The 14,657-nt window shown below is 42.8% G+C and overlaps 4 protein-coding genes across 5 annotated transcripts; 3 read left to right on the top strand and 1 right to left on the bottom strand.

Moving 5' to 3' along the window:
- Nucleotides 1-484: 484 nt before the first annotated feature.
- LOC121980613 (probable BOI-related E3 ubiquitin-protein ligase 3) lies at nt 485-2,905 on the top strand. 2 transcript variants are annotated; one of them, XM_042532728.1, is made up of 4 exons: nt 485-610; nt 720-805; nt 908-1,197; nt 2,212-2,905. In XM_042532728.1, exons 1-4 carry the CDS (start codon nt 540-542, stop codon nt 2,731-2,733), a joined length of 969 nt encoding a protein of 322 aa, XP_042388662.1. In that variant the 5' UTR covers nt 485-539; the 3' UTR covers nt 2,734-2,905. The 2 variants fall into 2 exon arrangements, with proteins under 2 accessions (XP_042388662.1, XP_042388654.1); XM_042532720.1 differs by having other exon boundaries at nt 495-610; nt 717-805.
- Nucleotides 2,906-3,210: 305 nt separating this feature from the next.
- LOC121980629 (pentatricopeptide repeat-containing protein At4g31070, mitochondrial-like) lies at nt 3,211-7,233 on the top strand. Its single transcript, XM_042532741.1, has one exon. The coding sequence runs from the start codon at nt 3,273-3,275 to the stop codon at nt 6,213-6,215; it is 2,943 nt and encodes a 980-aa protein (XP_042388675.1). The 5' UTR covers nt 3,211-3,272; the 3' UTR covers nt 6,216-7,233.
- Nucleotides 7,234-7,415: 182 nt separating this feature from the next.
- On the bottom strand, nt 7,416-9,284 carry LOC122042432 (pentatricopeptide repeat-containing protein At5g39350-like). Its single transcript, XM_042602560.1, has one exon. It carries the CDS (start codon nt 9,282-9,284, stop codon nt 7,416-7,418), a length of 1,869 nt encoding a protein of 622 aa, XP_042458494.1.
- Nucleotides 9,285-12,653: 3,369 nt separating this feature from the next.
- On the top strand, nt 12,654-12,958 carry LOC121980634 (dolichyl-diphosphooligosaccharide--protein glycosyltransferase subunit 4A). The gene has a single exon (XM_042532754.1). The coding sequence runs from the start codon at nt 12,654-12,656 to the stop codon at nt 12,765-12,767; it is 114 nt and encodes a 37-aa protein (XP_042388688.1). The 3' UTR covers nt 12,768-12,958.
- The last annotated feature ends 1,699 nt before the right edge of the window (nt 12,959-14,657 follow it).

Here is a 14,657-nt window from a genome sequence, read left to right on the forward strand (position 1 = left end):
CGGTCATCGATAATTTACCTCTTGACCTTAAATAATTTCAAACTTCCGTAGATACCCTCCTCCTTTATATTGACCTTAAATAATTTCAAATTTGTCTCCGGGATGAGTCTAGTGGCTAGCGCATGATGTGTAGCCACAATGAGATCTGGGTTCGAATCTCGGTAAAGTCGAGATAAATACCTCCCTTATGTACTAGTTACTATTCCAAAGGCTAGTAGCCGCCCGTAATTTACCTCTTCCGTGTTAACCTTAGGACGGATTGGTGGGGACATCGAGGACGAGCGTATTCACCTTTTGCCACAATTAAATAATTTCAAATTTTCGTCAATTTCAAACTTTAGGTTGAATAATTTTGTGGGGTTTAAGAATTAATAATTTAATAATGACGGATGGCATAATGCAAAAGGCATGGAGATTATAACGGACGTCATGTGTAGCGTAGCGGTCCTATCCGATATAGTTTAATACCATAACGGGATGGTCACCATGTTCCACCTCTTCTTCCCCTCTGTACCCCCTTCGTTCTTGCGGTCTTCGCCATGTCGCTCTTCCCGCAGCAGCGCGACCTCCATCTCCAGCAGCAACAGCAGAAGCAATCCATTCCCTTCAGGTTCTGATCCTTTCTCCTCTCCTAATTCTCGTGCTTCATCTGTTCTTCCTTTTAGTTTCATGTGACCCAGAAATTTACAATGCCTAAACCCCTTCTCCGTCAAAAGCAGAAATTTTGTGCCGATTTCTGGACAAATCTCCGATCCAATCTCCTTTTTTAACACCGGAGGCTTCCCCGACCCTCCTCATCCGTCCGGTAATTTGCTTTCGTTTTCCCTTCTCTAGGGTTTCCTTCCCCGTTTGCGCTACTTCGCGCGGAAAATTACGGTTCCTTCTTTTAATTCGCTTCTGAACTCAGTTGTAAATGCCCTGGGACTTGCTCCTGGCGCGGCTGTAGCGGCGGACGGATGGGAGCCAAGAGCGAAGCGTCTTAAGGAGTATGATTTGCTAGAGAACTCGCACATAGCGTCCATCGATTTTCTGCAGATGGGTTCGGTTTCCACAGGGCTAGGATTGTCGCTGGACGACCGGAGGGCGGCGGTTTCTTCTGGGGAGCCTCCGCTATTGTTGCTACCTATGGTTGATGAGGGTATCCTTCGCGACGTGCAGAGTATGGAAGCTGATATGGACCGCTTTATCAAGATTGAGGTAATGTGCTTTATCAAGTTGATATTTGTTGAATTCTCTTCTTATTTTTGACCTTTTGGTCTTATATTGTTTCCATAGTTTCAATTAGGGCAGTAATGCAAAGTTTGAATATGAAGCAAATTTGATTGATGTTATGCATTCAATGAAACCTCATCCTTTGTTTGTTATTCATATCATTGCTAACTCTAGTACAAAACCATATGATCTTGTACAGTATATTGAGGCTTGAATACTGAATGATTATGTTATATAAACTATAAACTCGCAATTGTGTCATATACACTTTTTAAGTTAACTTGAAGTAACATTGACCATCATTATTGTAAAGGAAACCTCAAACAGTTAACTTCTTGCCAAGCACTATTGTGTCATGTATATATACTTTCTTATATTCGATTCTTTTAGTACATATTTTTTTCATTTATCTTTTCCATACTCGTATCTGCTTCTTCTGTCTGGTTCACCATTTATACACTTGGATGCATATATAAACAGCATTCCTGTTGACCTGTGCAACTAAATTAGGCATGTGTAGGGTTCACTAACTATATTGAACTGCAAGAAGTCTCTTATACTCATGACGAGTTGTTACTTGCTGTTACCGCCTGCAACTTAGCTATGGATTTATTAATATGTTTCTTCTTTTAATCTCAAATTTTCTTTGCTTGTTTGCCTTTAAGTTGAATTCAAAATCCATTATTGGTTGGAAGAATAAACCATCTGGGCTTGTTCGTGAGTGGTAGGTAGCCTTCTTTGGACCTGAGAAATGTTTTATGTAGGACCGGTGTCTGCATCACTTTGCTAAAGAACCCATTTATACATACAGAGCAGGAAGTGGTTGCAAACTAAATAGAACTATGGATTAAATTTCTATTTCGCATAGTACGGCATAAGCACAAGGAAGTATAATAGAACCCTCAAATGATGCTCGTCCTTCCCTGGCATACTTTTGTATTATTCGATATTTGAATGATTATAGATCATGCACTAACCAGGTCTACTCTCAAATTATAGGGTGAACGTTTAAGGCAATCAATTTTGGAGAAGATTCAAGCAAAACAATTTCAAACACTTGCACTGGTTGAGGATATGATCCACAGAAAAATAAGAGAGAAAGATTCAGAAGTGGAGAATTTGAACAAGAGGAACATGGAACTCGAGGAACAGATGAAGCAGTTGGCAACCGAAGTAGACGCCTGGCAGCAACGGGCGAAGTACAACGAGAACTTGGTTAACTTGCTCAAGTATAATCTGGAGCAACTTCATGCTCAGAACAGGAACAACAAAGAAGGTTGCGGTGACAGTGAGGTTGACGACACGGCCTCTTGCTGCAATGGTGGCATTGGTTTGCAACTCATGTTAAAGGAAAACATTGACTCAAAGGAGACTGCTTGTAAGGTTTGTAGAGGCAACGAAGCGTGCATGCTCTTATTGCCATGCCAACATCTTTGCCTGTGCAAAGAGTGCGAGAGCAAACTCAGTTTCTGTCCACTGTGTCAGTCTTCAAAGCTGATCGGCATGGAGATTTATCTCTAGTGAATCTTTGCTGCCTTATTTGGTGACCTATCTTCGATAACCTACTGTATTATATTACGAACTGAGAACTTGGTAGGAGCTGTTCATTTGAAGTTTGACGACTTCTGGCCACTTTTGACATTTTTAATTCTATGATTAGATCATCATAATGCTAATTAGAAACCTTCTGTAACTTTTTCCTCTGTTTTAATGTGGTGTGGGAACCTTGATTCCCCTTGCGTATGTGTAATGAAACACTATTATCTGCAGGATACTCTTGTGCTACCTGAAAATAATTTGAAAAATTGTATACTGTAAATTAACTAATATAAGGAAATTCATTACATAATTATGCAATCATGCTATCAAGCCAACATTAATGTTTTAAAACAAGTGACCTTTGCAAAATATGTGGCTGCTTCAAGTTTGATCTAAAGGATTTAGCCAATAATTACAACATTTAACTAATTAATGGACAATTTAAAATGTTGTAAACATGGTTTGGGACAAATTACCATTTGTTGTAGTAATAATCCATTTCAATTCTTATTTTCAGTGCGATGCTCCCGTGCAACGCTCTCCTTGTATCTTTCTTCTCCTCTTCGCCCTTACCTGCACCATCGAATTCTGCTCGATCTCTCGTTCTCTTCCGTGCGGATCTCCTTCGCCTATTCCCATTATGCAGCTCCCTGCTCTCTGTCAAGAAGCTCCACGCCCGCTTCGTCGTCGCCGGGCTCCTCAAAGATTCCACTTTTGCCATCGAAACCATCAGAAAATACCTCCTTTTCGACCAGCCAAGACTCGCGCTTCCAGTCTTCGAAGCGGCTGAAAACACCTCGCTATACTTGCAGAATCTAGTGCTCCGTTGCCTCTCGGATAATGGCTTCCACCGAGACCTGCTGTCCTTCTATTCGCAGAAGCAGCATTCGCGTCGACGCCTCCGCTCCGATGAGTTCACTTTCCCATTCGTGATCAAGGCTTGTACCGCAGTTTCGAATACTCGAATGGGGAAGGAGGTTCATTGTGTGGTTCTGAGGTCTGGATACGGAGCCAATCTGGTGGTGCAGACTGCTCTTGTTGACATGTATGCGAAAACTGGTTGCGTTAAGTTGTCAAGGAGGGTTTTTGATGAAATGCCTGATAGAGATTTGATTTCTTGGAATGCGTTATTATCAGGTTATTCTTCGAATGGGCTTGAGCGAGAGGCTTTTGAAGCATTTCGGCAGATGCAAGCGGAGGGTTGGAAGCCAAATTCAAGCACGTTTCTTGGCATCATCCCTTTGTGCAGAAGTTACGAGACGCCCAAGGCAGGTGAGCTGATACATGCTCTTGCTCTAAAATATGGGGCTTTCAGTGGCGAGGCATTGGCGCCTACTCTCATTTCGATGTATGCTGGATTCGAGAATCTAGCAGCAGCCAGACTGCTATTTGAATCACTGCCCTCAAAAGATCCTGTTGCTTGGAATGCTATGATTTCAGCGTATTCACAGAATGACAAATGGGAGGAATCCTTGCAAGTTTTCCGGCTCATGCACCACAGCAATGAAAAGCCGAATTCTGTGACACTAATCTCTGTTCTTGCTGCTTGCACTAATTTCTGTGCTACTTGTCATGGCGAGTGCATCCATGCTATTGGGATACAATCTGGCATTGCGGATAAGGTTCCTGTTACAGCTGCACTTGTCTCAATGTATGCTAGGCATGGAAAAGTGGATTCAGCAGAGTATCTATTCTACTTTTCACCATTGAAGTCCTTACTTCTATGGAATTCCTTGATATCAGGCTATCTTTCGAATGGTCTATCCAACAAAGGATTGAGTGCATTCCATGACATGCTTTTTGATAATGCATTTCCGGATTCGATCTCTATAATCAATGCCATTTCTGGCTGCACAATGTCTAAAGACTTGTGCCGTGGTAAATCTGCACATGCATATATTATCAGAAATGGATTTGATTCAAACACCAAGGTGATGAATGCACTCTTGGCTCTATACTGTGATTGCGGCCAGCTCTCTACTTCTCTGAAGTTATTTTACCGAATTCATGCACGTAGCGTAATCTCTTGGAATACTTTGATAGGTGGGTTTTCTACGACTGGAGATACAGAATCTTCCATAACCTTGTTTCACATGATGGGCCAGGAAGGTGTTAGGTTTGACCTGGTCACATTGATCGGTATTGTTTCTAGCTTCTACATGGCTGAGGATGCTGCATGTGGAATGTTCTTTCATGCCTTAGCAATTAAAACTGGATGCAGTTCAGATACATCTCTTACTAATGCCCTTATGAGTATGTATATGAGTTTTAGTGAAGTTGAGGCTGCTAACACACTTTTTCATACCTTGTCCTCCAAAGATGTTGTCACTTGGAACACTTTGATAACAGGATACCGTAACGGTAACTTATTTGAGGAAGTCATGCTCCTTTTTGAGCAAATGAATATTTATAGTCAGAGGCCAAATTCTGTAACTTTTTTGAATGTATTGCCTGCATGTCACAGCTTGTTGCAAGGTAAGTCGATCCATGCTTACGCTATTAGAAACTTTTCTGATATAGAGTCTACTCTCCATACAGCAACCATGATGATGTATGCTAGATTTGAAAATTATCATTATTGCCACCTGCTCTTTGAGACAATAGATAAAACAAATGTTGTTGCTTGGAACACAATTATGTCTGTATACATCCAAGCTAATCATGCAGAAGCAGCAATCTGTTCTTTCAGCAATATGCTTTTGAAGCAACTGAAGCCCGATACCGTGACAATGCTGAATTTGGCTTCCGCATCTGCTCAGATAGGATCTCTTGATCTGGCACAATGTGTGACTAGTATAGCCATTCGCATGGGTCTTGACATCCACACCACCATAGTCAATTGCCTCATCAACATGTTTGTGAGGTGTGGAAGCGTAATGACTGCAAGAGAGCTCTTTGATGGGTTGAAAGAAAAGGACTCCATCACTTGGAGTGTGATGATAAATGGATATGGGATACATGGTGATGGTAAAGCTGCATTAGGTCTATTCTCAGAGATGAAAGAAGCTGGTTTGGAACCAGATGATATTACTTTCATGAGTCTTTTGTCTGCTTGCAGTCATGCTGGTCTTGTCGAGCAGGCAAGAACATACTTCAAATCAATGATAGAACACCATGGAATTACACCAAGGATGGAGCATTATGCTTGTATCATAGACCTATTTGGGAGGACCGGGCACTTGGATGAAGCCTATGATGTTGTAAAGAACCTGCCATTTGAGCCTTCCGCAAGCTTGCTGGAGTCACTGCTTGGAGCTTGTCAAAGCCATGGCAATGCTGAAATTGGAGAAGCCATTGGCAAGTTACTGATCGATGCCATTCCGTATAGACCTACTCCATATGTGATGCTATCTAACATCTATGCTGCAGCTGGGCAATGGACAGATTATGGAATGGTAAGGTGGGAGATGGAGCTCAAACGTGTTAAGAAAGAAGCAGGAGTTAGTCTTGTTGAGATAATATAGCATTGATAAGGATAAGTCTATGAGCCAATGCACAGTTGGTGATCTTGCAAACCTCAATTCCCTTTTTCAGACTCTCCTCTCCCGAATTGCTCTTACAAGTTGCTAATCTTGCTTCTGTAGTGTGATTCATATGAAAGAGCCGATTGTGTTTATCAGCTATAGTTCTAGATGGTATTACTGCAATGTTCACATTGGAAATGATAACTTTTAAATGAGAATCAATTAGCCTTCCTCTGGCTTATGGATAGCAGGAGACACTGATGTATCTTCTACTATTTGCAGTGTTGCCAGTCCCCCGCCATTGTGCTTCACTGCAGTTTGTGATGAGCTGGATGAAGTCTGCGCTGTAATATATATGGTCCTTGATCTTTCTCTCCGCAACGGTGGGCAACATTATGCCTGAGTGCAAATCAGTTCACTGAGTTTCTACAGAAGACAAGTAGATAGAAAATGAGTATATCTTTTCCAGAAGGTGATATGCGACTAAAGAAGTCACCCTTCAGCTCTCCATCTTTCTAACCTAAAAAATCTGACTATCAACTAGTCAATCTGCTGCAAGACCCACTTTGTGGAAGGTCCATGTCAATTTATCTCGCCTCGCAAGCTTTCCCTCAAGAATTGGGCATTCAATGATGGAAATGTGTTGGGAGAAGGTTCAATCACTTAACAATTAAATTGCTACTGATTCAACAAAAAGGAGGCTTTGGCATAAGCAATATTGAAGGGCCTTGGTACAATATTGAATCTGTTTAACTTACCCTTCATGCAACAAGGGTATTCAAATCCCTCGCAAGAGTTTCTTTCTGGTCGATTGTTATCGAGTGTCTTCATAAGAATTATTCAAATATAAAACAACCATACCCAGCTCCTTTGGCAGAGTATAAACATGTGCTATGATCCATTTTTGTTAGTATTTGTCTTCACCAGTGTTCATCAGTTAGTACCACAAACTTAAAGGTTATTTAATAAATTATCGTGCATTTTTTAATCTACAACAATCTTAAACTTTTCAACTCTATCACAATCCTATTTAGCTGTTAACTTATAATATAGATTCAACTGGAGTTTGGGAGTATTTCTTCCCTAGCAGCTGATTTATTTCAAGCACTTGTCTTATAAGTTCTTCCCCAACAATTTCTAATTTTATTATTTCCAATCTTCTTCACACGGCTATAGAAAACAATTTTAGTACAACAAATCTCAAGCTACCTCAATCCAACTATGCCCAGATGGCTTCTTCATCAACTCTTCCCTCTCCATCATCCCCCTCACCCTCACCGCATCATTCCACCTATCTGCTCTCGCATATATATTCGACATCGTGACATAATTCCCCGGGTTTCCTGGTTCCAGTCGGACAAGCTCCTCAAAAGCCATCCTGCCAAACTCCACATTTTGATGTGTCCGGCACGACGCTAGCATCGCCCCCCATACCCTTGCCGTCGGCATTTTTCCAGCCAGTCTACCGGCCTCAGTGAACTGTCCAGCCCGAGCAAGCATATCCACTGCACAAGCATAATGCTCCTCGCCTGGTGAAAATCTGAATTCCCGAGGCATGGTCCCAAAGAGCTCAATCCCCTCATCGACTAGCCCACATTGGGCACATGCCATAAGCGCGCTGGTCAATGTCATCGCATTCGGTTTGAACCCGAGCTGAACCATGCGGGTCACAAGCTCGATCGCTTGCTCCCCCAACCCGTGGGACCCGAACCCGCTGATCATTGTGTTCCACGTTGCCACATCCTTGCCGTCCATGCTCGAGAACACTCTGCGTGCGGCCCGAATGCATCCCGATCTCGCATACATATCGATCAGTGCGTTCATCTCAGTTACGATGCATCCTCCGTTACCGTGCTTGATGACATGAGCGTGGACTTCCTCCCCGTGCTTCAAGTCGCACAAGGGAAGCAAATTGGACAGCGTGGCGTGATTCCATCCTATGCCTCGCGACATCATCGCCCTAAAGTGCTCCAGCGCCGCCAAGCGCCGTCCACATAGAGCCAACCCTTGGACCACGGCGTTCCACGTCACCACATCCGTGGGATCCATCAACTCGAACACCGATCTCGCCGCCGCCGTCCGACTGCCCCCGGCGTACAACAAGAGCAGCGCTGCTCCGGCGGAGCCGTAGAATGCGCCGACGTCGTTCGTCTTCACCCCGTAAGCGTGCACCGCCCGGCCTGCCGAGACGTCTGCCACGTGGCGACAGGAGGCGGCCGCGCAGGATAAGGTATCCAGGTCCGGCAGGACACTCCCTGCGTGCATCATGCGGCTGAAGATCTCCAGAGATGCCTCGTGATTCCCGCAGCGGGCGTAGCCCACGATCACCGTCGTCCACGATATCTCGTTGGGCCGGGCAAGCTGGTGGAGGATTGCACGGGCCTCGGCGAAACGGCCGGCACGGCAGTAGCCGTCCATCAAGGTGTTCCACGTCACCAGGTCGGGATCGCAGCCGTCTGATATCATGAAGTCGAGCAGGGCCAGTGCTTCCTTGAGCAGGCCCACGGAAGCGTGGGCCGCGATGATGCAGTTCCAGGAGAGGAGATCGCGGGCTCCCGCGACGTCGAAGGCGCGGCGGGCGGAAGTGAGGTCGCCGGCTTTGGAGTAGGCGTCGATCAGGGCGCTGGTGACGGAGAGAACGGCTTCCGCGGCGAACTTGAATGCCTCAGCGTGGAAGGCAGCAAGGTGGCGGCTCTGGCCGTGGGCGGAGGCGGCGGAGCGGAGGACGAGGGGGAAGACATAGCCATCTGGGGCGACTGCGGCGAAACGCATAGAGCGGTAGGACGAAAGGCAACGACGATGGAGGGAAGAGCGGGAGAGGAGGGCGAGGATGGGCGTCCATGCGAAGACGGAAGGGGAGGGGATGACAGCGAAGAGGCGGAGTGCGGACGGGAGGTCGCCAGCGTCGGCATAGAGCTGGAGGAGCTTCGTGGCGACGGATGGATCTGCGTAAAGGCCACAGGCTGCGAGGTGCTGGTGGATCTGGGCAATCTGAGGGAGGGATTTGGTGGCGTTGAGAAGGGATCGGAGGGAGGAGGAGGAGGACAGAATCGGCGTCTGCCATGGCATCGAGTGGGGAGGCAGGAGACTTGAGTTAGGGCTATGACGCGTGAAGGGCCAACGTTGGTCATGGTCAATAACACTGGGCCGGGTGTAACTGGTTTCGGCCCAAATTTAATTGCGGGTTCGATTGGTTTGGTTGAATTACTCCAGATCTGAGCCAGGTGCTAAATCGATAAAAAGGTGTTCCCAGTCGTCGTCATTTACTTCGTTATTCTAGGGCTTCAGCCTTTATAATATCCGCAAGACAAAGTCGCCGTCGCCTCCTCCGCTGCTCCCAGTTCCTGCGCTGCTCAGACCACCAACCGAAGGTGCATCACTCCGCTCTCCTGTTGTAGATTTGGATTTATTATTTTAGCGTTAGTCTCTACTTCGAGTCGCAGATCGATTTGTTTTCCTATCGTGTCGAGAAAAACTCAACGTTTTGTTGATTATTTAATATAGTCATATTTTCGTGAATCAAGTTTTTATTTGCTTAGAATTTTAGTTTGCCTTGCGAATTTGTTTGATGTTACGGGCACCTCGATTTCTCCATGGATCTCATGATCTAAACGAATGTGGGCGGAGTTTAGTTGCCGATCCCAATGGGGATCCAGGTAACTGTGATAGTTATGGTTTAGCAGATCCTGCTATTCCACTACGATAAGAATGTACATGTGGATGCTGATTCGATGACCAAGGTAGTCTTATTTCATTGTCTATCCTGATTTGGATTGATGATAATCTGCAGATATATGGTCCTTAGGCAGTGTAGGAAGTAAAAAGGTTTGGAGATGAAGCTATAAACATCTTGTACTTAAGCTGGGTGATCTTACTAATCATTATCACCAGAACATTCATGATCTGTGGTGTTCATGGTACGATATGAATCAGTGTGCCTCAATAAATCACTGGAAAAAATGATTTTGAATGGACCGAGCTGACTTCTCATCTGAAGTTGGCAGATTCGAGAAGGTGTCTCCAAGAAGTTCTTGACCTGCAAAGATGACACTAGGATGGGTCTCAACAAGGTAGACACTCAATTCTGGTAGAGAAGAAACTCAGAAGAAAGGCTTGTGTGAGTCATATTTAATAAGATGTGGAATCACAGTTTCAAAGTATACTTAATGGGATGTTGGCCATGTCAACCCCTGCTACTTGGTACCAGCAGGGGAGCAGCCTCTGATCTCAATCGATCTTGACCTTAAATATGAGGTGACTGGTTCCCATGAATGTGGGATGGCCTGATTCACTTGCACCAATAGTATGGAGATTCAACTTGTGGCTAATTGTTGTTCGTACACCCATTGACACCTAGGAGGATGTTCAGGTCATTCTGTGTTGTGTAGAAGTTGCCCTCGGGATCCTTAGAGTTCCATGCTTGACCCGGGAGTCAGGATTTCACTACGATTACCAATCGTTGGCTGAGAGGGGACATGATCAAGTTCCTTCTTAACTGCATCCAAAAACACATTTCAGCTCTCCCTGTGCATGGTTGAATTGGGGCCAGAATTTTGTCCAAGTTGGTCCATGCCAGCCAAGAAATCATCCTGGTCCATCCCCTTCCCTATCAAAACATGAATTGAATTAGCTAAAGATAAAGTTTATGAAACTTCATTATATTATTTGTCTCGACTCCCCTTGTAGTCTTTTGGTAATTTATAATACCTCCATTTTTCCATAGAATCTCCACTTTACCTCTAGTATGATTAATTTAGCCTAATTTAATGACTTATTTCACTTTTTATTTTAACAATCATCTCTACTCAAAAACATTTCAGATAATCATGGTTTGATTAAATTAAGGTTAAATAAGCCAAATTATGAATTCACATTGAGTGTGTATGTGTGTGTGTATATATATATATATAGAAATTTGATATGTTGCGGACCTTATACTGCGGACCAATCCTGACTTGACTTGGGGCGCCTGGAATTGATATAGGCGCCCGTGCGCAACATGGTCCAGGCGCCTGGGTTCATTCAGTATTTTTTTGTTTTTGTTTTGGGGTATATTATGTATTTAGGGTTCAAGATTTTTGGATTTAGGGGTTGAGTTATAATGGGCTTGAGCCAATAAGATTTTCCCTCTAGGTTCAAACTTCCCTCTTGGGTTATAGTCAAGATTACAAATTTTAGATGCTCACGGGGTATATTATATGTATTTAGGGTTTAAGAATTTAGGATTTGGAGGTTGGGTTATAATGAGTTTAAGCTAATAAGATTTTTCTTCTAGGGTTCAGACTTCCCTCTCTGGTTATAGTGTCCAAGAAAAAAATTTTAAGATGCTCATGGGGAATAGTGTTCATCTTTAAGGAAATGTTTGGTTAAAAAAAATAAAAATTTGAATCCAGGCACCTGGATTGAATCCAAGCGCCTGGATCACTGTGGCACGGACGAGCACACAGTGTTTCAGCTGCAGCGTGACAGTACTCTATATATATATATAATGTCAGTAAACTAAGGGATATCATACACATACAATTTTCCCTTATCTGTAATTACTTTAACAGCAGTGAATATTTGGTAGTTGATAGAGTAGTCAAACAAAAGGAGTTATTGCAAACTTCACATTGGTATTGGCACCTGAGCTATAAATTGGAATTTTTGTAGTGAGGAATACATTGAGTGCATCTTACATGACATGTTTGCAATCTAAAGAACAAAGTAGGATAACTTTATTATATCTGGAAACCCAGCATAGATCTCGAGAAACAGAAATGTCCCAAATATAAGTGTGCATTCATTTTGTTGTTGAAGAATGTGTTTCCAAGCAATTAAGCGAAAGTCTTGCCAATATAATCTTGCTGTTCTGATAACTTACCATTTCGAGTTCAATTTTCCTGCATGTTTACTGTGCCAACTTTTAATTTTCAAGTTTTTATGGAACAGAAGTTTAAAATGTTAAATGGTTACTGGATTGCTAGAAATTGATGTTGCATTGGCCAAAGTCAGTCGGTCAGATCATGGTCATAGGGTTGTTTAAAATAGGACCTGAGAAGAGCCTTATGCTTCTGCCTGTGAACTGAATATTTCATGTGATTATGACCCTCAATAGAACCAACTCTTGCATCTGCCTGGCCTTGTATTTTCTGGATGTCAGATGCATTACACTAAAACAGAATATTAGACTTACTCTTAAATCCTGAGAATTCCCACTTCCCTGTTTTTTTTAACTGTTCGTGACTTGTTATTGTGATTGCAATGTGGTATGTTGTTAAGCTAGAATGGGCCATCGAGTCCACATCAACTCAAGGCAGTGTGCCTTTTAGAGTTGCAGATGTAAAAGTAGTAGCTTTTATGGCCCCATGGTTACATTGCCCCACCACTATATGTTAACATGCAATATTGTTCCTCCGACCTGGATAATTACCACTTTTATATACTTTTTTTTTTCAGATGATTGACGATCAAGACTTGGGGTTCTTTGCCAATTTTCTTGGCATCTTTATATTTGTCTTGGTGATCGCTTATCACTATGTAATGGCAGACCCAAAGTATGAAGGAAACTAGTGCTCGAGGAAATGGCATCTTTGTAGTTGCCACGGTAAACACTTATGACTTTGTAATGGCAGTGCTTGAGATAATGATATGTTTTAGGACTTATTAGTGCTTTTTCGGACTTGTATTTAAATGACAATCCTTACAAGAATGATTTATATTTGTTATGGTTATAAATGTCTTTTGAGACAAACTTGCACGAATTTGCCATCTTCTTGATAATGAGAAACAACCAGCTTTGTGTCAGTCATTAGTTCATTACTTGATGAATACTCTCCTCTCTTCAGCATCAGCAGCAATATTAATCATTAAAATGTTTAGCAATATGTAAAGCACGTGAAGTATGATGCACAGAAACTTGTCAATAAATCTTCGGGGATATCTTCACCCTACTTTCACATCTCTCAATTGTTTATGCATGTTGTGCCCCCACTGCTTCATCATCCAGCGAGTAAAGTTGGTCTCGTTGGGCCAGTATCATCATTGCCTCTTGCACAATGCCTTGATCCAAGTATGGCACTTTCTGTACTATAGTTTGCCCAAAGCTATTTAAAATGAAGTCTTCGCCATAATTTTCTTTGCCGTAATTCACGTAATCTAATAGTTTTAATTCAAACGATGCTTTTCTAAATCCTGATGTCTTTCTTATCTATCTAGGCACTAGTATTACTATTCTTGTCCTTTCTAGTTTGGAATTTTTGATGGGTTGGTAAACCACTGTATGCTTGTTATCATGCACTTGAATAATAAATATCCCATCACTTTAGTCTGTGAATCCCAGACATTCCTCTTGTAGAATGTGAAAACTAAGATGAATTTGCATGGATGACAATGTAAGCGTTCTGCCTGCCATTGTAAAAAGGTCCAAAGACGTTGCCATTCAAATGGTTTTGTAGCCCATCGGCTTCTTAGGATGTGATCAGATAGATGTTCCAAAACATTGGTCACCAATAACATCGTTTCTTCTGTTTTTCATTATTGCCACATCCACGCCAACAAAAGTGTCACCTCCAATTCAATTTATTCGCAACAAAGGTACTCGATACCTAACCTAAACTTTGCACGTAGAAATCCACTTCGTCCAATTAAGCACTCACACGTGCGTGATGATAAGTGGGGACCTTTATATTGACTATGATAATCTCTCCTCGAGCCTCTACCTAATCACTACCCACGTCTTTTACATGCATGTAGACCGTAGACCTGACAATAATTAAAACTTTTAATCATTCTTTAAAATGTCATAACCATCCCTCATGGTTTTAAAACTGAGTTCAACTTCTCTGCCAGATCAAGTCAATCATATACCTGATGTCACGTGATTGCTTTTTATATATATTTTCATTTAGAATCGACTCACCTGCCACCATTTAGAATCGGCTCACCTAAACCATTTTCCCCCCGCCAAAATTACCCTTCAACAAATCCAAACTAAACAATCTAACCTTGAACCAAATGCAATCATCTCGCTGATCAATATTGTTGTCATTGTTGTTTCTTCCTTAAATATGCACGATTCAAGTTTCCTTTGCCAACAATCTACTAAAATTTCTCTCACTGAATTTTTCTTCACTTCTCCAACTTCCCCCCTTTTGCACCGATCCACATCTTCTTTTACCGAGCCTCTTTCATTGTCTAAAGTCAGTCAGGGCAACACACTCCAAGGTCAATAAAATAAAATTGAGGAGAAAAACAATTGCGGTGTTGGTACTGGTCATTGGAGTTGGTGGTGGGGCTGCATTACGCATGGGGAGCATGGATTCTCATTTCTCGCCCTCCTCCTTTGCATTTCAAATCTCTTTTTGGAGTTTATTACAAAGCGAGGCCTGCTGTGCATGCATGCACCAATTCCTTTAGCTTTCTTCCTCCTCTCTTTCCATGGTGGCCAAGAAAGGTGCATGG

Source organism: Zingiber officinale, chromosome 1B (genome assembly GCF_018446385.1).
Source record: "Zingiber officinale cultivar Zhangliang chromosome 1B, Zo_v1.1, whole genome shotgun sequence".
Lineage (NCBI taxonomy): Eukaryota > Viridiplantae > Streptophyta > Magnoliopsida > Zingiberales > Zingiberaceae > Zingiber > Zingiber officinale.